General features: G+C 40.6%; 1 protein-coding gene and 1 long non-coding RNA gene across 2 annotated transcripts in view; one reads left to right on the top strand and one right to left on the bottom strand.

The window, feature by feature from the left end:
- Positions 1–20,325, bottom strand: part of NDUFA12 (NADH:ubiquinone oxidoreductase subunit A12) — a 29,587-nt gene extending 9,262 nt beyond the window's left edge. The window contains exons 1-3 of the mRNA XM_027593859.2: positions 20,162–20,325; positions 18,991–19,073; positions 16,473–16,560 (exon numbers count right to left, since the gene is read on the bottom strand). Of these exons, the coding sequence (XP_027449660.1) occupies positions 16,473–16,560; positions 18,991–19,073; positions 20,162–20,247 (257 nt within the window). The 5' untranslated portion in view covers positions 20,248–20,325. The remainder of the gene's footprint in view (positions 1–16,472; positions 16,561–18,990; positions 19,074–20,161) is intronic.
- Positions 20,326–20,399: 74 nt separating this feature from the next.
- Positions 20,400–26,562, top strand: LOC113922762. The gene is made up of 3 exons (XR_003520063.1): positions 20,400–20,469; positions 26,109–26,137; positions 26,234–26,562. It is a non-coding gene; the product is annotated as an uncharacterized LOC113922762 (long non-coding RNA).
- Positions 26,563–27,223: the final 661 nt, after the last annotated feature.

Here is a 27,223-nt window from a genome sequence, read left to right as displayed (position 1 = left end):
ATTTCTGGATTTTCCAGGTTTTTCTATAACAATTGTACATTTTTATAACTAGAAAAAAATTAACAGTGATTGCACTGTTTTAATAACACGGAAAACTGCTTATAATACTAAAAGGTAAAAAAAACCTTGTATGATTATGAACTACTACATAAAAAATTATTTAAAAGGACTAAAGGAAATATGCCAAATGTTGACAGTGGTTGTCTCTTAGGGGGCTATATAGATTATCCCTGCTCCCTGCCAGATTCTTTCAACTTTTCTTATCTCTCACTTTTTTTTTTAATTTATTTATTTGAGAGAGAGAGAGAGAGCACAAGCAGGGGGAACAGCAGAGGCAGAGGGAGAAGCAGACTCCCCACTGAGCAGGGAGCCCAATGTGGGGCTCCTGGGATCATGACCTGAGCCGAAGGCAGACGCTTAACCGACTGAGCCACCCAGGCATCCCTCTCACGTTTTTAAGTAGGCTCCATGCCCAGTGTGGAGTCCAACACGGGGCTTGAACCCACAACCCTCAGATCAAGACCCAAGTGGAGATCAAGAGTCAGACGCTCAACCAACTGAGCAACCTAGATCAGGTACCCCTCCCTGATCTCTCACATCCTTTTTTAATTTTTATTTTTTGTTTTTAAAGATTTATCTATCTGACAGAGAGAGACACAGCTAGAGAGGGAACACGAGCAGGGGGAGTGGGAGAGGGAGAAGCAGGCCTCCCGCCGAGCAGGGAGCCCGATGCGGGGCTCGATCCCAGCACCCTGGGATCATGACCTAAGCCGAAGGCAGACGCTTAACGACTGAGCCACCCAGGCGCCCCCTCACATCCCTTTTTTAAAATTAATTAATTAATTTGAGAGAGAGAGAGAGAGAGAGAGAGAGAGAGAGAGAGGCGCATGCAGGCAGTGGGAGGGGCAGATGGAGAGAGAGCTAATCCTCAAGCAGACTTGTGTGGAGCCAGGGGCTCCATTCCACACCCTGAGACCATGACCTGAGCCAAAATTAAGAGTGAGACGCTCAATCAACTGACCCACCCAGATGTCCCATGATCTCTCATATTCTTAAGAACAAATTCCATTTAGATTCAACGGGTGCCTATTGCCAAATCAAACGGACACTTCTCTATCCTGATCCTATGGAATCTCTCAGCAACAATGGATACGGCTAGCCTGTTCTGTTGAAATGCTATTCTCTTGCCTTCCTATGTTGCTAGCTACGTGTCATTCGTCTCTGCTAGCTTGACCTCTGTCCTAAACTCCAGATTTATATACTGGCTGTTCACCTGACATATTTATTCTCTGACAGGTATCTCAAACCTACTACTACATCCAAAAAAGGCTTCCGATTGCAACCCTCCACTCCCCCTCCCACCCTTCTCCCAGGATTCCCACCTCAACGACGGCACTACCACCTACCCAACCTCTCATGCTCAAAACCTCGGAAGCATCCTTGATTCCTACCACCCCCGAGCAATCCCAACTTGCAACCCGCTTTTCTACAAAGGCATCTAGAACATCAGATGCTAACTGAAAAAAAGCTGACCACAAGGAAAAGGAATTCTCACAAGAGCAAAACATTTAATTTAACCATGGCCCTGGAAAAAATCTTCAAGATCAAAATTATTTTCTTTTAAAAAAGGGAAATTTTCAACATACGCTATTATTTTTAAAAGAATGGATTTATGTATTAGTTCAGTAATTTAACCATTAATCTTAGTAAGAAAAACAATATACAAGGAGATACTGGCCGTACTATACTGAGGCAGAAAAGACGTTAGTGTAGAAATGAACATAAGGTGCCACCAAGTGGGAAAAAACTATATACACAGTAGAGCAAAATCTAGGCATGCCCTATTTGTTGGTTTTAACTTGATTTAAAGGATTTCAGGGTATAACACTTCAAACCACAAAAAAGCATCTTTGTTTCTCCTGATATAAGCAGAAACAGTAATTTTATTATTATGCATAAAAGAGCCCAAACTTTCCACCAATTTACTCTCAACATTTTATCTTGTCAAATTTCATGTAGTTACTTACTTGGTTTATTGGTCACTAATTCTATGCAAAAGCTAACTACCATAAAAATGAAAATAAAGACTTTTATGCATTACTATATAGATGGCGGCAATTAGCTCATTTAAAACAAAGATAAAATTAAGGACAATCAGAAGTGGTATAAAACAGTATTTGTAATCTACTGAAATACTTTGAGTATTCTGTTCAGTCAAGTTAAGCTAATATAAACTCCTGAAAAAGAAATTAAAATCTCACTGCTGATTCTATGAGAACAGAACTTCTCTAAGAGAATGAAGGTACTGTAAAAAGGAAAATAACAGACACTAAGTTAGAGTACAGTATTAGTCTACCAGCTAGTATTCACTGAGTTACTATAAACTCCAAGACAGCAAGGACCATATATTTTGCTTATCACTGTGAATGTATAAATCCATCAGTGCCCGAGACTTAATAAAGATTTGTTGAAGAAATGATTTGTAAGCTGAGTACTGTGCTAGGTTCTAGGCAGTCCGTTTTTTGTTTTCAGGGTGCATGTAGCTCGACTGCCCATTGGGACATTCGCACCAGCACATACCCCTTGTATGTGGTAGCCCGAGCAGCCTTCCTGGCTTCTGACAGAGTCAAAGAAATGAAGGCCTTGCAATGAGATAAATAAAATGAACTCATTTTCCCACAAGATTTCTTTTTTTTTTTCCTCCTCCTCAGATTTCTAATGTTCCCACAAGATTAGGGAACGTCACGTGAACTACAGAAGTTTATTAAAGAAATTCCCTGATTCTATGAAGAACACTTGACACTTCTTTTAAGAGTGGGAGAGGGGCGGGGAAGGGCAGAGGGACAGTGAGAGACAGAGAACTGCAGGACCCACGCCCAGCACGGAGCCTGATGTGGAGCTCAGTCTCACAACCCTGAGATCATGACCCGAGCTGAAATCAAGAGTCGGACATTTAACCCATGGAGCCCCTCGGCGTCCCAACGCTTCACACTTCAGAAGGGAATCCTTCTCTAGGTGAGATTATGCAGCTACTGAACGGATTCATACACTAGCACAGGCCATCCCTGGCACCAGGCGACTCAGAGAGACAAGAGGACCGGAAGCACAGCTTGCCAGCTGGGCAACATCCAGCGTCCCTCTCACTGGGAGACTTCACAGTAGTTCTCGAAGGCGGCAGCTGCTCACCCAGCCATCCAGGACAGATTCTTATTTTTTTGGCTCCCTAGGTGACAAAGCACAGGCTCAAAGGAGATGAGAGCCATATCGGTGCAGGAGCTACCCTGACTTAAAGGCTTCAGGCTCCACAAAAGCTAACATCTCCAGTAACAACTCCACAGCAGAGCTTCCGGATTCCCATTCTCACAAAGGACATACCAGTTCTGAGAGCAGCAATACTCAGGGAAGCCCAAACATAGCTAACTCACCAGGCATTTCTAATTCCTCTCATCAGATGCAATTTACCAATCAAGGATCAACTGTATCTAGCAACATACAGTAGTTCCCACTCCTCTGCAGTTTTAAGATCCCCAGTGCATGGCTCAAACTGTAGGTAGTACTAAACCTTACATATACTATGTTTTTTCCTATACATACATACATACCTGTGATAAAGGTTAATTTATAAATTAGGCATGGTAAGAGACTAACAACAATAGCTAATAGTAATATAGAACAATTAGAATATGTTATAATAAATAAGTTGTGTGATGGTAGTCCCTCTGCCCCCTGTCTCTCAAAATACTATTGTACTGTTCTCAATGATGTGAGATGATAAAACGCCTACATGATGAGATGAATGACACAGGCACTGTGACGTAGTGTTGGGCTACTATCAACTTTCTGACTATACATCAGGAGGATCATGTGTTTCCAAACCATGGTTGACCAGGGGTGACTGAAACCATGGAAAGCAAAACCGTGGATAAGGAGGGACAACTGTAGTTGATACAATCTAAGCTGGTTTCTAGGGTAACAAAGCTAGGCATTTAACAAAACATCAGATTCACTTAATCCTTTATCCACAATTCATGAAGTTGAATTGTATAGTACACTAGGTAAAATTACAATGAAGTCCTATCTCCATCATAAACATTCTATCTTGACCTAAAGACCAGTGTTTATCTGTCTACCCACCAACCCTAGTTGGTTGTCTAACAGGGACCTCATAGTTACACAGACAAAGTAGAATTCTTGATTATGTCTTCCAGTTCTGCATTCCCCATCCTACCCTGTCTTCCTCATCTCAGTAAATATACCATTAATAGTTCAGGTCAAAAATTCTCAAGTTACCCTTCACTCTCTTTTCTTTCAAAATTTAATCCATCAGCAAATCCTCTTACTTCAAAATCTATCCCTGTGGTAGGCAGCCTCTAAGATGGCCTCCATGATCACAGACTCTTGGTATGCACATCCTTGTGTAACCTCTGTGAGATAACAGAAAATGTATATACTGGTCTCTGCACCCAGCTCCTGGCACAAAGCTCCTAAAACTCTCATAATTTCCTAGTGGTAACACTAGGAGCATCTACTGTTTTAATATTTGTCTTTGACTCTGATCCTGACACAGAGCTCCTAAAACCCTTATAAATTCCTAAGTAGTAAGAGCAGTAAGAGCATCTCTTGCTCTAACAAGGTGACTCTGGGTAGGCTCCTGGATGGTCCTGGATGAGGTTTGTCATCAGAAAGACCAAGCCATGATCAAAAGCTTGAAATTTTCGGCCTCACCCCCTAACTTCCTGACCGATCTATAGCTGACTGGTCAGATGCACAGGTGATAACCAGGGCTTGTGAGTGGCATCTGAACAAGAGGTAGAGAACGCACGCAGTCTTGTGCGAAGTGAACCTTACCTGTGGGATCTTATGCTAGCTACCTCCAGGGTTGACAGTGTCAAAAATGGGTTAAACTACAGGACACCCCGCTGATGTCCGAGACTTACTTGCTGTGGGGTAAAAATCTCTACACATTTGGTGACCAGAAGTGTCAGAAGTGAAGAGTTTTGTACAAGTAATAAAGGAGACTCACAAGAGAAACACACAGTAGGGAAGAATGGGGTTTTTCCCTAAGGAAGGAAAAGACTGAAGTTTTTTTCCCCTTTCATCCTCTCTCCACGAGTACAGGCTGCATTTACTGACTCACTTCTAATAACTAAAATACAAGTTGAGTGTAGAATGTCACTTCTGAGATTAGGTTTTAGAAAGGCTGTGGCCTAATGTATACTGTGTTAACTATACTTCAATTAAAAAAAAAAAAGAGAGAGGAGCACCTGGGTAGCTCAGTCGGTTGAGCATCTAGCTCTTGGTTTCAGCTCAGGTCATGATCTCAGTGTCCTGGGATCAAGTTCCGCATGGGGCTCTGCGTTCAGCAGGGAGTCTGTTTGAGGATTCTCTCCCTCTTCCTCTGCCTCTCCCTCTGTTCTCTCTCTAAAATAAATAAATCTTAAAAAAAAAGAAAAGAAAACTACTCACACACAGAAGGCTGTGGCTTCCATCTCAGGTGATCTCTTTACTTGCTCTCAGGAAGCCACATCCAGAGATGGCCTTGGGGAGGGGCCCACAGGAGTGATCGCAGAAGCAAATCTTGGAGGTCTGCCTACAGCCTGTGAATGAATTTGGCAATGGATCCTTCCCAAATCAAACCCTGAGGTGACTGAAGGCCCAAATGGTATCCTGAGTGTAGTCTGAAAGGTCCTAAACCAGAGGCATCTAGCTAAGTTGCACTTAATTCCTTACCCACAGAAATTGTGAGATACTCTTTATTGTTTTAAGCTAAATTTGGCTTAATCTGTTATACAGTAATGGATAACTAATACCCCAAAACTCACAACCTACATTACTAGCACCTTAGTCCAGCCTCCAACATCTCTTGCCCAGACAACTACATACAACAGCTTCCTAAGTGATTAGCCTGTTTCCATACTGCCCCTTTCCTCATTCTTCACAGCAATGACAGAGATGCTTTAAAAATGTAAATCATAGGCAGTAATCTCTTGGACATCGCCCTTAGCAACATATTTATGGACATGTCTCTTCAGACAAGGGAAACAAAAGCAAAATTAAACTACTGGGACTACACCAAAATGAAAAGCTTTTGCACAGCAAATGAAACCATCAAGAAAACAAAAAGGCAACCTAGAGAATGGGAGAATATATTTGCAAATGATATATCCAATAAGGGATTAATATCCAAAATATATAAAAAATGTATTATAGAGCTCAACACTGAAAGACCCCAAATGATCTGATTAAAAAATGGGCAGGGGCACCTGGGTGGCTCAGTCAATTAAGTGACTGCCTTTGACTTGGGACATGATCTCAGAGTCCTGGGAATGAGCCCCATGTTGGGGTCCCGGCTTGGCAGGGAGTCTGCTTCTCCCTCTCACCCTACTCATGCTCTCCTTCTCTCTCTCAAATAAATAAATAAAATCTTAAAAAAACAAAAATGGGCAGAGAGGCACCTAGGTGGCGCAGTCGGTAAAGTGTCTGCCTTCAGCTCATGATCCCAGGGTCTTGGGATTGAGCCCCGCGTCAGGCTCCCTGCTCACTGGGGAGTCTGCTTCTCCCTCTGCCCCTCCCCCTGATTGTGATCTCTCTCTCTCTCACAAATAAATAAGTCTTTAAAAGAAAAAATGGGCAGAGGACCTGAACTGATATTTTTCCAAAGACACAGAGATGGTCAACAAATACATGAGAAGATGCCCAACATCACTAATCATCAGGGAAATGCAAATCAAAACCACGATGAGATATCACCTTATAACTGTCAGAATGGCTAGCAACAAAAAGATGAGAAATAACAAGTGCTGGTGAGGATATGGAGAAAAAGGAATCCTTGTGCACTGTTGGTGGGAATGAAATTGGTGCAACTACAGCGAAAAACAGTATGGACGTTCTTCAAAAAATTAAAAATAGAATTACCATATGATCCAGTAATTCCACTACTGGGTATTTACCCAAGAAAATGAAAACACTAATTCAAAAAAATATATGCACCCCTATGTTAAATGCAGCATTATTTAAAATAGACAAGACATGGAAGCAACTTAAGTGCCCACCCATAGATGAATGGATAAAGAAGATGTGGTATACATATACAGTGGAGTATTACTCAGTCATTAAAAAGAATGTGATCTTACCATCTGTGACAACATGGATGGACTAGAGGGTATTGTGCTAAGCAAAGTCAGTCAGACTGAGACAACAAACACCATATGATATCACGTATAACAAACATACAAAACATACAAAAAACAAAACAAAAAAGTAAAAAGCAAAAACAGGCCCATAAATACAGAGAACAAATTGATGGTTGCCAGAGGAGAGGGAGATAGGGTGATAAGCAAAATAGGTGGAGTGGGTAAATAAATAAATAAAACAAGTATAGTAATGAATTATAACCCATTATTAAAAGGGGAGTTCATACTGACATAAATAAATGAGAAGACTGTAAGTTTGATGAGTAATATGTATAACTTATATAACTTCAAAGTACAACTACACAAAATGCTAATTAATTGCAAAGGGAAAACTTTAGAAAGGAAAAACCTGGCAGAGCCACTAAAACTTTAGAAAGGAAAAACTACCCTGAATTATTCAAGCGAGAGAACTTATCACTAATGGGACAAATCAAAATAAGGTGCCACCTAACAGAACGCAACAAGAACATGATATGGCTTCTGTGATATTCCTGCTCAAGACACAAAGCCTGAATCTAGTCGTGAGACTAGACTGATGGACCCACACTGAAGGTCTTTTTACAACATAACTGGCCTGTAATCTTCAAAAGTACAAAGATCATGATGGGAGAAAATATTTGCAAATGACATATCAGATAAAGGGCTAGTAACCAAAATCTATAAAGAACTTATCAAACTCAACACCCAAAGAACAAATAATCCAATCAAGAAATGGGCAGAAGACATGAACAGACATTTTTCCAAAGAAGACATCCAAATGGCAAACAGACACATGAAAAAGTGCTCAACATCACTCGGCATCAGGGAAATCCAAATCAAAACCTCAATGAGATACTACCTCACACCAGTCAGAATGGCTAAAATTAACAAGTCAGGAAATGACAGATGTTGGCAGGGATGCCGAGAAAGGGGAACCCTCCTACACTGTTGGTGGGAATGCAAGTTGGTGGAAACACTCTGGAAAACAGTATGGAGGTTCCTCAAACAGTTGAAAATAGAGCTACCATATGATCCAGCAACTGCACTACTGGGTATTTACCACAAAGATACAAATGTAGGGATCCGAAGGGGTACGTGCATGCCAATGTTTATAGCAGCAATGTCCACAATAGCCAAACTGTGGAAAGAGCCAAGATGTCCAACAACAGATGAATGGATAAAGAAGATGTGGTATATATACACAACGGAATATTATGCAGCCATCAAAAGGAATGAGATCTTGCTATTTGCAATGACGTGGATGGAACTGGAGGGTGTTATGCTGAGTGAACTAAGTCAATCAGAAAAAGACATGTATCATATGACCTCACTGATATGAGGAATTCTTAATCTCAGGAAACAATCTGAGGGTTGCCAGAGTGGTGGGGGGGTGCGAGGGATGGGGTGGCTGGGTGATAGACATTGGGGAGGGTATGTGCTGGCGAGTGCTGTGAATTGTGCAAGACTGTTGAATCACAGATATGTAGCTCTGAAACAAATAATGCAATATATGTTAAGAAAAAAAAAGAAGATAGCAGGAGGGGAAGAATGAAGGGGGGGAAATTGGAGGGGGAGATGAAGCATGAGAGATGATGGACTCTGAAAAACAAACTGAGGGTTCTAGAGGGGAGGGGGCTGGGGGGATGGGTTAGCCTGGTGATGGGTATTAAAGAGGGCACGTTCTGCGTGGAGCACCGGGTGTTATGCACAAACAATGAATCATGGAACACTACATCCAAAACTAATGATGTAATGTATGGTGATTAACATAACAATAAAAAATTTTTTAAAAAGTACAAAGATCATGAAAATCAAGGAAAAGCTAAGGAACAAATCTAGAGTGAGACTACAGAGAAATGAGATCCATATGAAATGCACGATTAAATCCTCTGGCTATAAAAGACCTTGTTGGCAAAGTGATGAAAATGGAATGGGGTCTGAAGATTAGACAGTAGTGGTATACCACTGTTAATTTTCTGCCTTTGATGGGTAAACTGTGGTAAACTGTGGTTACATAGAATATCCTTGTTTGTAGGAATCACACACTTGAGTATTCAGGTCACCCCTTTGGCAACCTACTTTGAAATGATTCAGATACTTGTAACTTCTCAGAAAGTTTAGGACTGTTCCCAATTTTAAAAAATTGTAAAACAGATCACATCCTACTTTACCTTCCAGTGACTTTCAAAGAAACTTAGAAAAAAAGCCAAAAAACCATGGCTCACCACATCTCCATGATCTAGGCTCTAGCTGTTTCTCCTACTTCATTACCTAAAATCTTCCTTTCACTCATTCCATTCCAGTCAAACTGGCCATATTGCTGCTCTTTGAATATAAGCAAATAAATCTCAACACACAGGCTTTTGCCCTGTGGCTCCTACTGCCTGGAGCTCTTCCCCCCCCCCGCCCCGCCCCTTTCTCTGGCTTGCTCCCTCCCCTCTTCAAATGTCAGTTCCTCAAAGACGCCTTCCCTAACCTCCAAATAAAACAGCCACCGGACCTTCCCATTACTCTTTATCTCGTTATGAATGCCAGCTTCATGTTATCTTCCTTGCATTTATCATTGCCTAAAATATAGAACACATTTGTTTTTCTGCCTTCCCCGCAATGAGAGCAAAAACTTTGTTGGATTGCTGTTGTATTCCCAGGGCCTACAATAGTTCTTGGCACCTGATAGGCATGCAATAAATAGTCATTTGAATGAGTAACGATGATAAATTGTGTTTGTTATTCACTACTTTAAATATAAGATAATACCTGACTCTAATTAAAGATGAATCAACCCAACTTCAAATTTTTTCATGGATCAAAGGTAAGAATTCACAAATTTAGAATTCCACAGTTTATTACACTCAGCAAAGGAGGGTCTGAGAAACAAACAGCTAAACTTGTCCAACAGCACTTCTCCCTACATCATAAGACTAAGCTTCCCTTACAAACAAGGGTCATCAAAGGTACTCAGCCCTTAGGAGGATCCTCTCCACAAAGAAATTCAGCTTTATATCCTCAACTGCCCTCAGGCTCCTGCTGGAGTGATGTTTCTTCTACAGCTTTGAACCTCCTTTTTCTTGTGATGTCAGATCATATAAAAGAACTTGCTTGGCTGATTTTAGTACTTTTACCTTTTCAGATTTTTTACTACTTTATCATTTTAAATGTGTTTCATCACATAATTTAAATCAGTTCCCCCTTGCCCCCACCCTACAGTCTCCCAAAATACAGACCATGAGCACTGATGTAAAGATGAGTGCTTTGAAGGAGACAGATCTCAATCCATCTGAGATCTGAACAAGACAACCCACAGGCCTTCTCCATCCTCCCAGGACCAACCCTGCCCCCAAAACAATCAACTAAACAAATAACTAGGTCACCTTGCCTCCTAAAACCAAATTCCACTTTGAGACCTGGGACTCCAATAGTGCCTCTGACATATAAAATGTCCCTTCACAGAAAGTAGATAGCTCTTGACCTAAAATCACAGTCCCCCAGAACTTAACAGAACCATAGGCTATTACTGCCCATTAAAAAGAGCACAGGGGTGCCTGGGTGGCTCAGTCAGTTAAATGTCTGACTCTTAACTTTGGCTCAGGTCACGATCTCAGTCATGGTACAGAGCCCCACAATGAGCTCCATGCTCAGCATGGAGTCTGCTTGAGCCTCTCTCTTTCCTTCTCCCTCTGCCCCTCCCTGCTACTCATGTGTGCATGTTCTTTTTTTCTTTCTCTCTAAAATAAATAAATCTTTTTTTTTATTTGCTTCCAATCCAGGGAGAGTATATATATATATTTTTAAAGATTCTATTTATTTACTTGTAGGAGAGAGAGAGCACAAGCAGGGGAAGCAGCAGAGGGAGTAGTCTCTCTGCTGAGCAAGGAGCCCGATGAGGAACTCGATCCCAGAACCCTGGGATCATGACATAAGCCGAAGGCAGACACTTAACCAACTAAGCCACCGAGGCATCCCTAAATAAACAAATCTTAAAAAACACATAAAAAGAGCACAAAATGCAGCCTCAAATGTAACATCACTGCTGCTTTCTCATGTTAAGAGCTCAAATTTTATTATAAAGACATAATCCAATACAGGCATACCTCGGAGAAATCGCAGGTTTTCCAGACTAACACAATAAAGCAAATATTACAACACAGCAAGTCAAATGAGTATTTTTGGTTTTCCAGTACATGCAAGTTATGTTTATACTATACTATAGTCTATTACATGTGCAATAGCAGTATGTCTAAAAAAAAAACCAAAAACCAATATGCCTTTATTTAAAAATACTTTATTGCTAAAAATACTAACCATCATCTGAGCTTTTAGGGAGAGGTTTTTTTTTTTAAGCTTTTAGGGAGTTTTAATCTTTTTGCTGTGGAGGGTCTTGCCTTGAGGTTGACAGCTGCTGACTGACCAGGGTGGTAGCATGGCTGTGGCAATTTCTTAAAATAAGACAACAATGAAGTCTGTCACACTGATTGACTCTTCTTTTCATGAACAATTTCTCTGTAACATGCGATGCTGTTTGACAGCACTTACCCAGAGTAAAACTTCTTTCAAAATTGTGGAGTCAATCCTCTCAAACCTACCACCACTTTATCAAGTAAGTTTATGTGATATTCTAAATCCCTTGTTGTCATTTCAACAATCTTCACAGCACCTCCACCAGAAGTAAATTTTGTATCAAGAAACTACTTTATTTGCTCATCCATAAGAAGCACAGGAGGAAAGAGGCATAAGAAGTGTTTGGGAGAATAAAAATATCCTGTATCTTCATTTGGGCAGTGATTACACAGGAATGTTTATTGTCAGAAGTCATTAAAGGCACATTTGAAATTAGTTCATTTATTGATTGTAACTTATGCCTTAATAAATTGATTTTAAAACTTATAAATAATTCATCTGGAAAAAAGAAGCAACTCATCTGTTCAAGCTTAATCATGAGATTGCAGCCATTCAGTCACATCTTTAGGCTCTGCTTCTAATTCTAGTTCTGTTGCTATTTCTACATTTAATTCCATAGTTACTTTATCCACTCAAGTCTTGAACCCTCAAAACCGTCCATGATAAGTTGGAATCAACTTCTTCCAAACTCCTGTTAATGTTGATATTTTGAACTCTTCCCATGAAAAAACAAATGTTTTCAATGGCATCTAGAATGGTGAATCCTTTCGAGGTTTTCTTTTTTCTCTTTAAAAATTTTATTTATTTGACAGAGAGAGACACAGCGAGAGAGGGAACACAAGCAGGGGGAGTGGGAGAGGGAGAAGCAGGCTTCCCGCCGAGCAGGGAGCCCGATGCGGGGCTCGATCCCAGGACGCTGGGACCATGACCTGAGCCAAAGGCAGATTCTTAATGACTGAGCCACCCAGGCGCCCCTTGAGAAGGTTTTCAATCTACTTTGCCCAGATCCATCAGAGGAATCACTGCCTATGGCAGCTCTAGCCTTATGCAATGTATTTCTTAAAAGAGACCTGAAAATCAAAATCACTCCTTGATCTGTGGGCTAGAGAATAGATGCTGTTAGCAGGTATGAAACAACATGAATCTCACTGTCCATCTCCACCAGACCTCCTGGGTGACCAGGTGTATTGTCAGTAAGCAGCAATATTTTGAAAGGCATCTTTTTTTCCTCAGTGGCAGGTCTCAACAGTGGGCTTAAAATATTTAGTAAACCATGTTGTGAACACATGTGCTGTCAATCCAGGCTTTGTTGTTCTACTGATAGAGCACAGGTAGATTAATCTTAATTCTTAAGGGCCATGGGATTTTCGGAACAGTGAATAAATACAGGCTTCGGCTGAAAATCACCAGCTCCATTAGCCCCTAGTAAAAGAGCCAGCCTATCCTTTGAAGCTTCAAAGCCAGGCATTAACTTCTCTCTAGCTATGAAAGTCCTCAATGACATTTTCTCCCCATAGAAGGCTGTTCTGTGTACACTGAAAATCTGTTGTTTAGTGTAGCCACCTTCACTAATTACCTTAGCTAGATCTTCTGGAGAACTTGGTGCTTCACCTTGCACTTTTATGTTATGGAGACAGTTTCTTTACTTAAACTTCATGAACCAAACCCTGCTAGCTTCACTTTTCTTGGGCAGCTTCCTCACCTCTCTCAGCCTTCAGAGAACTGGAGAGAGTTAGGGCTTTGCTCTGGCTTAAGCTCTGGCTTAGGGAATGTTGTGGTTCCAGAACACTAAAACTTTCTCCATATCAGCAATAAGGCTATTTCACTTTCTTATAATTCTTGTGTTCACTGCAGTAGCACTTTTAATTTCCTTCAAGAACTTTTCCTTTGCAGGGCGCCTGGGTGGCTCAGTAGGTTAAGCGTCTGCCTTCAGCTCAGGACATGGTCCCATGGTCCTGGGATCCAGCCCTGCATTGGGCTCCTTGCTCAGCAGGAGTCTGCTTTCCTCCTTCTCCCTCTGCCTGCTGTTCCCACTGCTTGTGCTCTCTCTCTCTCTGTCAAAAGGATGGATAAAATCTTAAAAAAAAAAAGAAAAGAAAGTAACTTTTCCTTTGTATTCACAGCCTAGCTAACTGAATGAAGAGGCCTAGCTTTCAGCTTATCTTGGCTTTCGACATGCCTTCCTCACCAAGCTTTATCATTTTCAGCTCCTGATTTAAAGTGATAGATGTGCAACTCTTCCTTTCACTTGAACACTCAGAGGCCTTCGGCGGGTTATTAATTGGCTTAATTTCAATACTGTGTCTCAAGGAATAGGGAGGCCTGAGGACAGGAAGACAGGGGAGTGGCCAGTTGGTGGAGCAGTCAGAACATATGCAACATTTATTAAGTTTACCGTCTTATATGGGTGCAGTGCACGGTGCCACAAAATAATTACAATAGTAATATCAAAGATCACTTGATTATGAGTCACCACAACAAATGCAGTAACAATGAAAAAACTTGAAATCTTGTGAGAATTAGGGTGTGTGGGTGGCTCAGTTAGGCACCCAACTCTTGATTTTGGCTCAGGTCTTGAGCCCAGGGTTGTGAGATCAAGCCCTGCGTCAGGCTCCATGCTGGGTGTGGAGGCTGCTTAAGATTCTCTCTCTCCTTCTCCCTCTACCCCCAGTGTCACCCCAATAAAAATAAAATGAAATACTGCCAAGAATTACCAAACGGAGACATAAAGTGAGCCAACGGTGTTAGAAAAATGGCACCAACACACTTGCTCAAGGCAGGGTTGCCACAAACCTTCAATTTGTAAAAAACTTATTATCTGATATGGAGAGCACAATAAAGCAAAGCATAATGAAACTAGGTATGCCTATTTCATGGTCTTCAAACAACATCACTGACAAGGGTCAATGCTCCTAATTAGTCCAAATAGCACATGAGAGGTTGAAAACTGATTATAGGTGAAATCTGACAAATGTGTTTTGCTTAGTTCACAATTTCCATTCCGTCCAATCAAGTAGCCTATTTAAATTAAATAAAATAAAAAATTCACTTCCTTAGTCACATTAGTCACATTTCACAGTGCCCTGGGCTACCTTAGTACATAGCACAAACATAGAACATTTCTATCATCAGAAAAATTTCTATTGGATAGTGCTGTATTTAAGCTGACAAATATTTTAAATTAACATTTAAAAAACAAGAAGTCTGGGCGCCTGGGTGGCTTAGTTGGTTAGGCGTCTGCCTTCAGCTCGGGTCACAATCCCAGGGTTCCGGGATCGAGTCCCGCATCAGGCTCCTCGCTCAGCGGGGAGTCTGCTTCTCCCTCTCCTTCTGCCCCTTCCCCTGCTCATGCTCATGGGCGCGCATGTGTGCTCTCTCTCTCTCTCACAAAAATAAATAAAAATCTTAAAAACAACAAAACAAGAAACCTCCCAATGAAATACACATTTCCACTTTCTCTTGAAAAATCATATCTAGAAACCACTGGCTGAATTCTCAGCTGATGGAACTGGAAGTGATGACTAGCACTGCTGTCCTCTTTGACACAGTGTGCTTTTCAGTCTATAGTCCCCACTACTCCCTACTGTCTCACACTGTACTTCACTCACTCATGTTACATGCCTGGATTTCTAATTGAGTCTTCAGAATAGAAGTGAATACTCTGAGATTATTCCAGTTTCTACTCGACAGAGCCCGAAACTGTTTCTGATGCTCAAGTTCAACTAAAACAAAACATCACGGTTACCTAACATACCCTAGTTCTAGTTTTTGGGGAAATTTTCTAGACTGACTATAACAGATATCCAGAGTTTAATAACTGTGTATCAAACAAATGGCATTATTTTAGCAATCTATGAAATAGATATGAGTACTTTGCTTTGAAATATTTTATATAAAATTTGATAATTCAAGTAAGAGCATTTAGAATTCAGTGTCAAAATAGGTATATTATAGGGGTGCCTGGGTGGCATAGCTCGGGTTGTGATCCCGGGGTCCTGGGATCGAGCCCTGCATCAGGCTTCCTGCTCAGCGGCGAGCCTGCTTCTCCCCCTCCACCGCTCCCCTTGCTTGTGCTCTCTTGCTCTCTCTCAAATGAATAAATAAAATCTTTAGGTATATTATAAAATTAGTTTTTAAAGAGCTAAGGAATTTGAGGGCTCTCATTTTACAGATGAGAAAACTAAGCCCCCAAAAGATTAAGGAACTTGCTTAAAGTCAAATTGCCAAATATTCAGTCAGAATTCTTTATGCTTTTTCCTTTACCCACAGCAGGTGATAATGTGGCATACTGTTTTTCCCAAAGACAGGCACACCATTATGTATGCCAACATATAATGTGATGTTGACATGCCTCCATTAAAAGGTAGGGTCTTTGTTCTCCTTCATTAAGCCTGGGCACAGTTTTCTACTCGCCTCAACCAACAGAATGCAGAAATGATACTGGATGATTTCCAAGACTAAGTCAGTTAAGGAAATAGGGCTTTTGCCAAGTGTTCTCTCTAGAGCACTTGCCTGAGGAAGCCCAGGCTACCTGACGGTGTTCCAACCCAATGCCCCAGCTACGCCCCTAGCTGACAGCCAGCACCAACTGTCAGATACTGAATGAACACGCCTTCAGATGACTCTGGCATCCAACCTCTAAGTCTTCTACCTGACACTGCGGAGCAGAGATAAGCTATCCTGACTGCGTCTTGCCTGAACTCCTGACCCATAAAAACTATGAGAGATAAATACTTGTTTTAAGACACAAAGCTTTAGGGTTCTTTATTACACAGTCACCATACCTGGGACAGACGCTTTCAGAATACCACTGACTGTTTTATAAATAGATATTCAACAAATATTTGTGTAATGAAACAAATACTGCCAAGTCAAATAAAATAAAATGTTGACTTAGTTTACCATTCAGGGGGCACCATGCTTCCATCCACATCCCAAAATGTGTTTTTGCCATTCATTTCAGTAGTATATATAACCCATCGGTGACGGCCTGGGTGGAAAGATCAACATTTATAAAGATGTGAGGAAATAAAGACAACCTTAACAAAACAAAAACAAACAAAAATAAGCATAATTGTATAATATCAAAGAAGACAACTATTTTTTATTAATAAAAGACTTTTATGTGCTCTCACATAAGAGAAAAGTTAGAGGAATAGCACTCTAGGTATGTTCGTGGAGGCATGTCTCAGGAAGTATATGGCAAGCTTTTATCAATAGCGGGGCAGCTACAAGAGCAAAATCCCTACACTGAGACTGAGACCCACTCTGTGGCTGGGGCTCAGGCATTTCCCAGAGTGGAGAACTCTTGCTTCTCCCCTGTCCTGCCAAGGGAGTAGAGGAGAGTAGGGCAATGTGTTCCCAGCTGTTCAGGGTATTCAGGAGAGAAAGTGCTCTTCTGAGACCGGGGCAGGAGAAATGTATTCACAGTAGTCATACTCAAATTATATGTTTCCATATAAATTATTTTAAAATGACCACCAGAGATCCTTTTGGAAATTGGTGATCATACATAATAAGCAAACATTATAAACAATGGTCAGATAATTAAGACAGCTCATGTCATCAAAACAGTATGGCAGCATTCTTTATTTAACAAATTTCTGTGGAATAGTTGGGGGCCTAATTACAATTTATAGGAATGCTTCTATTCTACTAAGTTGAGCAGAGACCTGGATTCTAATCAAGACTTTGTCACTTATTATCAGTGGATTTTAGATAAGTTTTATGAGCCTCAGTTTCTCTATTAAAAGTGAATGAATATAGGGGTGCTGGCTGGCTCAGTCAGTAGAGCATGAGACTCTTGATCTCATGCTGGGTGTAGAGATTATTTAAAAATAAAATCTTAAAAAAAAAGTGGATGATTATACCTATACCTTCAGGTCGCTATGAAAATTAAATATCACACACATACATTTAGCTTAGCACTGGGCAAAAAAGTGCATAATAAATGTTAATTTCTTCCACCTCTTCCTTACCGCCCCTACCCCCCAAACAGAAAATACTGAATTCATCCCTGTAATGTATTTTAAGCCAATAAACAAAAAGTAATCTGCATTTACTTTATAGAGTTTTCTTTTTTTTTAAGATTTTATTTATTTATTTGACAGAGAGAGAGAGTGCATGTGCATGAGAGAGCACAAGCAGGGGAAGTGGCAGGCAGAGGGAGAGGGAGAAGGAGGCTCCCTATGGAGCAGGGAGCCGGATGCAGGGCTCAATCCCAAGACCGCGGGATCATGACCTGAGCTGAAGGCAGACGCTTAACCGACTGAACCACCCAGGCGCCCTTTATAGAGTTTTCCTAGGTCAATACATAATCAACAAATATCAACTAATGCTATTTAAATATGACCTTATCTATTAAAGGAAATACAGATTTCTCAAGCACATCTAGGATCCTCTGGAGCCCAGGTGCCTTTAAGGGGCCCCTCTGGCAACCCCATGGTGCTGAGGCATCTGCCTGGGCCTCTCCCTACAGCCTTAGGCAGCTTCTTAACCATCCTGAAGCCTTCTGAAGCCTTCTCCCAAGCCCTAGACCAAATGGAAACAATCAAGCTTTTTTAAGGGAAAAAAAAAATTCAAGATTTGCTTCTTCTGTTAGAGAAATCAATCTTGAGAATAAGTAACTAAAAGTAAATTACAATCCAATTAGGGAGGGGAATGTGAAGGCAGGAGAAAAAACCTTGGAAAAGGTTTCACAGAATTATTAGGCCATGATGATAGAGATGGGCCTTAACAATCTCACAATATACATGTATCAAAATTTTAAATTTACATACTTAGACTCAGCAATTCTACTTCCAGGAATTTATTCTTTCAATACTTAAATGAATGTGGAGGTAGTTACAAGCGAGTCACTGCAGCATTGTTTCTAATAGCATAAGGTTGAAGGCAATCTAAATATCTATCAATAGTGAAGTGCTTGAAAAAAGAATGATTCTTTCATACAGTGGAATATTGTGTTGCTATTAAAAAGAATGCTAACTTTTTTAATAAAAAAAGACAAAAATTCAAACAGAAGAATGCTATAGATACATCCAACTTACCACTATGGAAAAATGGCCCATAGTTTTAAGTAAAAATATTTCCATTTACAAGCAACATACATAACATAATCCCATGAAATTATAAAAACAATGTATGTTGTTTATGCAGTCATAAAGAAGCTCTTTGTATATTATGGAAAACAGAGTCAAATCAAGTCTCAGGGTGCCTGGGTGGCTCAGTCGGTTAAGCATCTGCCTTCTGCTTAGGTCATGATCCCAGAGCCCCCAGATGGGGAGTCTGCATCTCTCTCTCCCTCTGCTCCTCCCCCCAGCCCCTGCTCTCTCTCTCAAATAAATAAAATAAAAAATCTTAAAAAAATATATCAAGTCTCAATCTCATTCTCATTATTTATAACAAAAAATACTGTACTCACCAAAAAACTGCTTGTTGTCTTCATAGTATTTGTTTCCATATTTGTCTTCCCCCACTAAGGTACCAACCCTCAAATCATTTGCCCTGTGAATATCCAAAAAAATAAGAGAGAGAGAGAGAGACATTTTACAACGATTCTTTGTTCAAAGCACAAAATACAGTGAGTATAAAAACTTTCAGAAACAAAGTCTGCAGGGCGCCTGGGTGGCTCAGTTGGTTAAGCGACTGCCTTCGGCTCAGGTCATGATCCTGGAGTCCCAGGATCGAGTCCCGCATCGGGCTCCCTGCTCGGCAGGGAGTCTGCTTCTCCCTCTGACCTTACCCCTTCTCATGTACTCTCTCTCTTTCTCTCAAATAAATAAAATCTTAAAAAAAAAAAAAAAGAAACAAAGTCCGCTGCATCGACTAGGAAAATGAGGAGATGTGGGGATGGTCACTACTTGTATACTTCTAGCCTCCATCTTCAGGATCAAACCAGCCATAAGAACTCTAGAATCCCTGCTCATGTCGCCCCCAGTACCAGGTAGACACATAGAAAGATAAAAAAGATAGATCGACTCAACGGATATGCTTAAAATTACAAATATACAGATGCAATATCTTCAAATTACAAGACTACTTTTATATATTTCTCCAAGGCCATGAAGCACTGGAGTTAGCAAAAACCCTCAGGAAATCACAAAGCCAAAGTATTTCATCTTAAAATGATTCGAATGTCTCCAAGGCTTTCATTTGATTCTGGGTCTCCAATTCGGTTCCCGCGGACGATGCTGCTCCTCCAACTGAACGAATGTCAGGACTAGTAGGGGCCGTTACAATCATCTCCGACAATGCCTTACTAGTACAGAGGAGGAAACTGAAGGCCAGTGAAGGTAAAAACTTTCCCAAGGTCAGAGCGTTGGGCAAAGCTCACTACTCTCCAGGAAGCCGGGCAGGGGTGCAGTCCACACGCCCTCGACTCTTAACATTGTCTCTACAGCTGGCTCTGATCCTGTCTCAGGGAGACTCCTGGACACACACTTCAGTCTGGGGAAGCAGGGCAGAGATTGGGCAGATTGTCCTTGACAAGAGCTGAGAATTCGCCAAGGGGACTCAAGCCCGGGACTCCTTCCAAGAAACCAGCTAACTCAAGCATAATCCCAGAGGCCAAGAGCATGGCTCTGGCCGCCTACCTGAAGAAAACCCGTAGATAGCCACGCAGGCCGCCGTGGCCGCTGACCTGCTGCAGCCCGCGTTTCAGGACCTGCAAGAGCTCCATCTTGTCCCGTAGACCCAGCCTCCCGGGTACGACGCTCAAAACGCACCCGGAGGAAGCGAACACTCGGCTGGCCGTACCGACCACGAAAAGTTCCCGCTCGCGCATGCGCGCGAGAAACGCGGGGATGGCTCTACGCATGCGCGCAGCTAGAGCTCCTCTGCGCGACCGCTTCACGGTTTGCGGGAAAACGCTCCGCTAGTTTCCCTGGGAAGCGAAGGCACGGTAATTACTAAGTTTTTAGGGGCTCTATTTAAAGTGCGGGGCATGTGGTAGAGAGTTCACCCAGACTAGGCTTCCGTAGGTGGAGGTTCCTCCTTGAGGGACCTCAGTGTCCTCCTCTAAAATGATTGGCTTAGACTACTTCAAAAAATCCTTTCTAGCGCCAAGATTCTTTAGAAACAAGATACCATTAACAAATTCGATATTGAATACATTCGATATGAGTACATATACTAGTGTAGGTAGGCGAGCGAGGAGGATGTATAGAAAAGTATAAGTTTAATATCTGCTCTCAGATTTAGTTGCAAAGTTAAAATTCAAAATTTAAACACTTAAAAATTTATTAGAAAACTAAATCGTGCGTGTTACTTAAAATTTTTAAATAATAAAAGATATTAAATGAATATTTCAATTTTCCACTATTTTATTTTACATAGTATGCTTTAAACTTGTTTTTGTTTCGTTGTGTGTGTGTGTGTGTGTGTCCTTCCAATTTATTTGACGAAAAAACTGGAGGTTTCTCCAGTAGTGTTCCACAGTCTGGATTTTGTTGATCATGTCCCTGTGTTCCTCTACCCCTGTATTTCCTGTGTATTTGTAATTAATTACACCTAGGTGCTTGCCCAGATTTGTGGGGGTTTTTTTATGTTGTTAGGTATATTTTATAGCTGATGATATCTTTCCATCAGGAAGCATACATGGTGTGTTTAACTTTTTGTGATTTTTAGCAGACATTGGTGAGCATTGCCTAAATAATTTCATTTTCTTCTTCATTAGTCATAATTGTTAAAGAGACACTTCCCTTCAACTATCTGGTTCCTGATATACAGTTCATATAGAAAAGGCAGGATGGGTGCTTGGTTCTTTCAAGTATTCAAAATTATAAGTTGGTTCCCTAGCACCTTTTTTTTCTTTTGTGGCAAAAAACCAACATAAAATGTACTATCCTAACCATTCTTAAGTGTATAGTAGTGTTAACTATATGCACATTGTTGTACGCCAGATCTCTAGAGCCTTTTCATCTTGTAAAACTGAAACCCTATATGCACTGAACCACCATTCCATTTCACTTCAGATAGTTGCTATAAGTGAAACCAGGCAGTACTTGTCTTTTTGCAACTAGCTTATTTTACTTAGCAAGATGTCCTTAAGTTTCATCCATGTTGTAGCTATGACAGGATTTCCTTCTTTTTAAAGGCTTAATAATATTCTATTGCATGTATATATCACATTTTCTTCCTCCATTCATCTTTTGATGGACATATTGGACATTTTAGGTTGCTTCTACCTCTTGGCTAATGTAAATAATGCTGCAATAAACAGGGGAGTACAAATATCTCTTCCAGATTCCGTTTTCCAATCTTTTGGATGGATCCCCAGCATATCTTGTGTTTTCTGCTCTAGACATGCTATCAGCAGCTATTTCTCTAAGGATCCCTTCCCTAGGATTTTTTGTCTGTTCAAATCTCAGCTCTGTCACTTACTAGCTATACTGGGCAAGGTGCTTAGCCTCATTTTACTCATTTGTAAAATGGGGTTAATAATATTACCTACATTATGGGACCATTGTGAGGATTAAATAAGAAGGTACATAAAATCCTTACCCCAGTGCCTGGTATTATTATAAGTACATGAGTTGGATAAATTGCTTCTTAATAACAGAAGAGGCATATGTCTAATTGAATAAATTTTTCAGACTACTTTGATTTCCTGTTCCAATTTTGATCAATTGTATTTAGGCCTGATGAACAGCTATTATTATTCATGCTTCTATATGAATGAGTCTTGGATCCTGCATATTTTTCTTTCTTGGAATTCTGTCATTTGTTTGCTTGTTTCTGTTTTGTTTGTATTTGTTTTGGTAGGATTGAAGCTTTTTTTTTAATGTGTGTAGGAAATAAAATTTCCTTTTTTTAAATTTCCCTCTTGACTGATCATTTGCAGGGACATAGAATTCTAGGCTCAACGAATTCTAGGACATGGAATTCTCATAGAACTTTGAAAATATTGCTCCATTGCCCTCTAATATCTAATATCATTGGTAAAAATCTTTCTGCCAACCTAATGCAGTTGACCCTTGACCAACACAGGGATTAGAAGCACTGACCACCCCCTCACACACAGTTGAAAATCCATGTATAAATTTTGGTTCCCCCAAAACTTAACTACTAATAACCTGTTGACCAGAAGCCTTACTGATAACATAAACAGCCAGTTAACACAAGTTTTGTATGTTACAAGTATTATATACTTTATTCTTACAATGAAGTAGGCTAGAGAAAAGAAAATGTTAAGAAAATCATAAGGAAAATAAATTTACAGTACTGTATTGTAAAAAATCGGCATTTAAGTGGACCCATGTAGTTCAAACCTGTGTTGCTCAAGGGTCAACTAGATTTATTCCTTTGCAAGAAACTTGTTTCTCAGATTTTTCTGTTTCTAAAAGTTCTGAAATTTCATGTGGACTTATCTTGGGCTTTTTCTGGTTGATCCTTGTTGGAATTCAATGCCATCTTTAAATTTGGAGATGTGTCGTTGTTAGTTGTAGATACTGTTCTTTTGATAATTTCCCCCTCCCATTTCTGGAATCTGGATATTAGCTGAACGTTTGTCCTTCTGGATTCATCTTCTGTATTTTTAAATTTTACCTGCATATTTTCCATTTCTACCTTTGCATTTTACATTCTGAGCCACTTCTTCACCCTTATGTACCAGTTCACTCTTTTGTTCCTTATGTGGGTATGGTCCATACAGTCCTGATAGATTTTTTTTCAATTTCAACATTATTCTATTTGATTTCTTGATCCCTGGTTGCTCTTTTGTCATAGTACCTGGTTCTGATTTTTGTCATTAACTTGATATTAGTAGTATTATTACAGAGCCAAAGAAACCTAAAGGCACATGCAGAATCCAGATAATACTGTCCTCATGTGAACAAAAATATCGCCAGAAATCTTAATTCTGTTTTTTGCAATCTAATTTGCTGTTTAGCTCTTCCATTTTTTTTCTTTTTAAAAATTTAATACATTTAGTATACATACCTGGTCTAAAGAATCATATAGGTCTGCTTCCTGATCCGATTTCCAACTCCCAAAGTCAGTCTGAGAATTGTTTCAACCCTTTAACTGCTTATTTTGGTATTCACTAACATAATGCTAGATTACATTCTTATTTCTAGATTTTTAAAATTTTAGGTATTATCTGACTTCCCAACATAGAAGATGAGGATTTCGCTCTTTGACAACACCACACACACACACACACACACACACACACACACATATTCATGTTCCATTCTCCTAATAACAGTTCACTGAATTTTTTCGTACATATCTATTTAAAGGCCAATTTGTGCTTACAACCTCTGAAGAACTTATTCCCTTCTTCTAGATACAGGAAATTGTGGCATTCTGAGGGTCTAAGACCACCTCATTTTTTCTACTTAAGGATTATTTTCTATCAAATATTGTGAAATACATATATATGTATGTATTTAATCTTAAGAGTCTACAACTGAGCCTAAGCAAATACTATCTGTGACAGATTGTTTTCTAAAAATGGCCACAAAAAAATTCTGGTTCCCTACACTGTTCCAGAATTTTGCCACTCTCCCATTAAGAAGTATAGTCTAGGGGCACCTGAGTGGCTTGGTGGGTGAAGCCTCCGGCTCTTGGTTTCCACTCAGGTCATGATCTCATGGGTTGGGGGACTGAGCCCCAAGTTGGGTTCTGTGCTGCGCCAGGAGTCTGCTTGAAGATTCCCTCCCTCTGCCCTTCCCTCCACTTTACACGCATTTGCTCTCTCTCTCTTAAATAAATAAATCTTAAAAATAAGTATATTTTATCTTCCTCTGAATTTGAGAGGCCTTTGTGTCTGTCTCAATGAAGAAGAATGATGCCTTTGTTTTTTAAGCTTAATTTGAGAGAGAACGAGCGAGCACACACACATGTGATTGGGGGGATGGACAATGAGAGGAGAGAGAGAATCTCAAGCAGACTCCTCAATGAGGGCAGTGCAGAGCCTGATGCAGGGCTCAATCCCAGGACCCTGAGATCATGACCTGAGCTGAAATCAAGAGATGGATGCTTGGGCTCCTGGGTGGCTCAGTTGGTTAAGAGACTGCCTTCGGCTCAGGTCATGATCCTGGAGTCCCTGGATCAAGTCCCGCATCGGGCTCCCTGCTCAGCAGGGAGTCTGCTTCTCCCTCTGACCCTCCCCCCTCTCATATGCTCTCTCTCTCTCTCTCAAATAAATAAAATCTTAAAGAAAAAAAAAAAAGATGGATGCTTAACCGACTGAAGTCCCAGGTGCCCCAATGATGCTTGGTTTCTTAGTGCTATTGTCTGAATGTGTGCTCCCTCCTCCAAATTCATGTTGAAATCCTAACCCTCAAAGGTGATAGTAGGTGGGGGCTTTGGGAGGTGTTTAAGTCATGAGGGTGGAACCCTCATGAATGGGATTAGTGCCTCTAAAAGAGGCTCCAGAGAGATCCTTAGCTCTTTCCATCATGTGAGGACCCTGCAGAAGTCAGCAGCCTGCAACCCACGGTCAAGAAGTCACCTGAACTTGACCATACTGGCACCCTGATCTTAGACTTTTCAGCCTCCAGAACGGTGAGAAATAAATGTTTGTTACTTATAAGCGACCTGTTGTCAAAAACCAACCTCTGTGCTCCAGAGCCAAAACATAACACAAAGACAGAATTTGGAGACGAAGAGGAACGCTGGTTTTATTACTTTGCTGGGCAAAGGAGGCTGCAGCAGGCTAACACCTTCAAAACTGCAGACCTGCCCGGGGTAAAAGGCTGAGAAGTTTTATAGGAAAATACAGGATCTGGGTGGTTTTTTGGGTTTTGTTTGTTTTTAAAGATTTTGTTTATATATTTGACAGAGAGAGAGAGGGAGAGAGCACAAGCAGGGGAGAGAGGCAGAGGGAGAAACAGGCCAGACTCTGGGATCAAGACCAGAGCAGAAGGCAGATGCTTGATCAACTGAGCTGCCCAGGCTCCCCCCGCCGGGTGGTTTTCAGAGGAATCTGGTACATGCTGCCAACCACGTTTAGTCATGTCTTCAAGGTGGTCTCATGACCAGCGCTGGGGCTGGCCATCTGAGTCTCATTAAGTATACACTGAGGTCAGCAAAGATGTCAGTATAGATACTGAGTTCTTGGAACAAAGGATTCTACAGAAAAATAAGCGAAGGGGAGGAGGAGGCTTCAGGAAGGAGGAAGAGAAAAATTTGTTCAGTTTAAAGCCAAGGCTTGCTGAAGCATTAGTGTAGTCATCTTAATTTCCATCCATCTTTACGTTTCTATAGTGGTTTCACACCCAGTCTGTGGTGTTTTGTATAGCAGCCCAAATGGACAAAGACACTGAGGCTAGGTTAGAAGACTATCTGGCTTCCATCTGTCTCTGTCTCTCTCAACACTCAACCCAATAGCCACACAGAAATTACCGTTTATTTCTCACAAAAGGAGCCCACGTCTGTAGCTGAGTAGTTTTCTTAGCCTTCTTCCAGCCCATATACATTTGAAGGGCCAAAAGTCTCTTTATTTTGCACTGTTGTGTATCTTTTAGTCCAAAATGCTACAATTGTTTTAACTTCTTACAATTTCTTGTGTCAATTTATAAACAACTTCATTAGACGAAGACCCATCCGGAAATCTTGTCAAGGTAAGCTCTTCTCTGCATTGAGATTCCCCGGAGGCTGCTGAGATACATCCTTTCCCAAGAATGGCTGACATATTTCTGGTCTTCATGCTCTTCCAGATGTTTGCCACTTTGGCACAGCAAACAGCCGCTATCAACCTCCAGATGTGTGTGATTCCAAAAATTCCAACGCCCCCCTTGAGCTGCTTGGTGCAGAAAAGCTGTCCATGCCAATCTCTAACCTCATTGTAGATTCATGAGAGTAACAAATGTTATTTTAAACCACTAAGCCTGAGTGGTTTCTTACAAAGCAAGAGAATTTGTAACGAATAAAGTGCTAATACTTTGAAACCCCCTTGTATGTCCCTCCCTGTTTGTATCTTCTTACTCTTCCAGAAGTAACTAGAATTCTAAATTAAGTACTTATAATTCCCTTACTTTTTTTTTAAGTTTTTTACCTAAGTGATCTCTACACTTGACATGAGGCTTGAACTCATGACCCTGAGATCAAGAGTCCAATGCTCTTCTGATGGAGCCAGCCAGGTGCCCCTTCCTTGCTTTTTAAGTTAATTTCACGACATACATAAGTACCTCTCAACAATATATTGTATTTACCTGTTTTCAGTAAACAGGTTAAATCATACTTTTGGGCTTGCTTTTTCATACATGACTTCTGGATTCATTGATGTTGGTATTTTATTCCTTTTTTGGGGTTACATAATACTCCATTGGGTGACTACACTGCAATTTACTTATCCATTCTCCTGTCAATGGGTATTTGGAGTTTTTTGTTGTTGTTGTTCTTACAATGCTGACATGAACACTTTTGTATGCCTCCCAGCACATGTTAAAGAGTTTTTCTAGGGTAAAATAGCAGATTTGTGCACATTATACTTAACTATGTAATGTTAAATTACTTTTGAGATGCTTGTATCAATGGACACTCCCATCTTCAACACATATCCTGCTGTTCCACATACTCTACACTTCTTATCCCCAGACTTTCAAATATCATTCTAGTGTGTATCTGCCTCCTTAATAGACTTTCAACAAATCCCTTTATATCCTCTTCCAAAGTAGATGTTGTAATACTAAAGCATTCTGGAGGAT

Source organism: Zalophus californianus, chromosome 9, assembly GCF_009762305.2.
Source record: "Zalophus californianus isolate mZalCal1 chromosome 9, mZalCal1.pri.v2, whole genome shotgun sequence".
Classification (NCBI taxonomy): Eukaryota; Metazoa; Chordata; class Mammalia; order Carnivora; family Otariidae; genus Zalophus; species Zalophus californianus.
The sequence above is the reverse complement of the archived record's forward strand: the minus strand, read 5'-3'. Positions and strand labels throughout refer to the sequence as shown.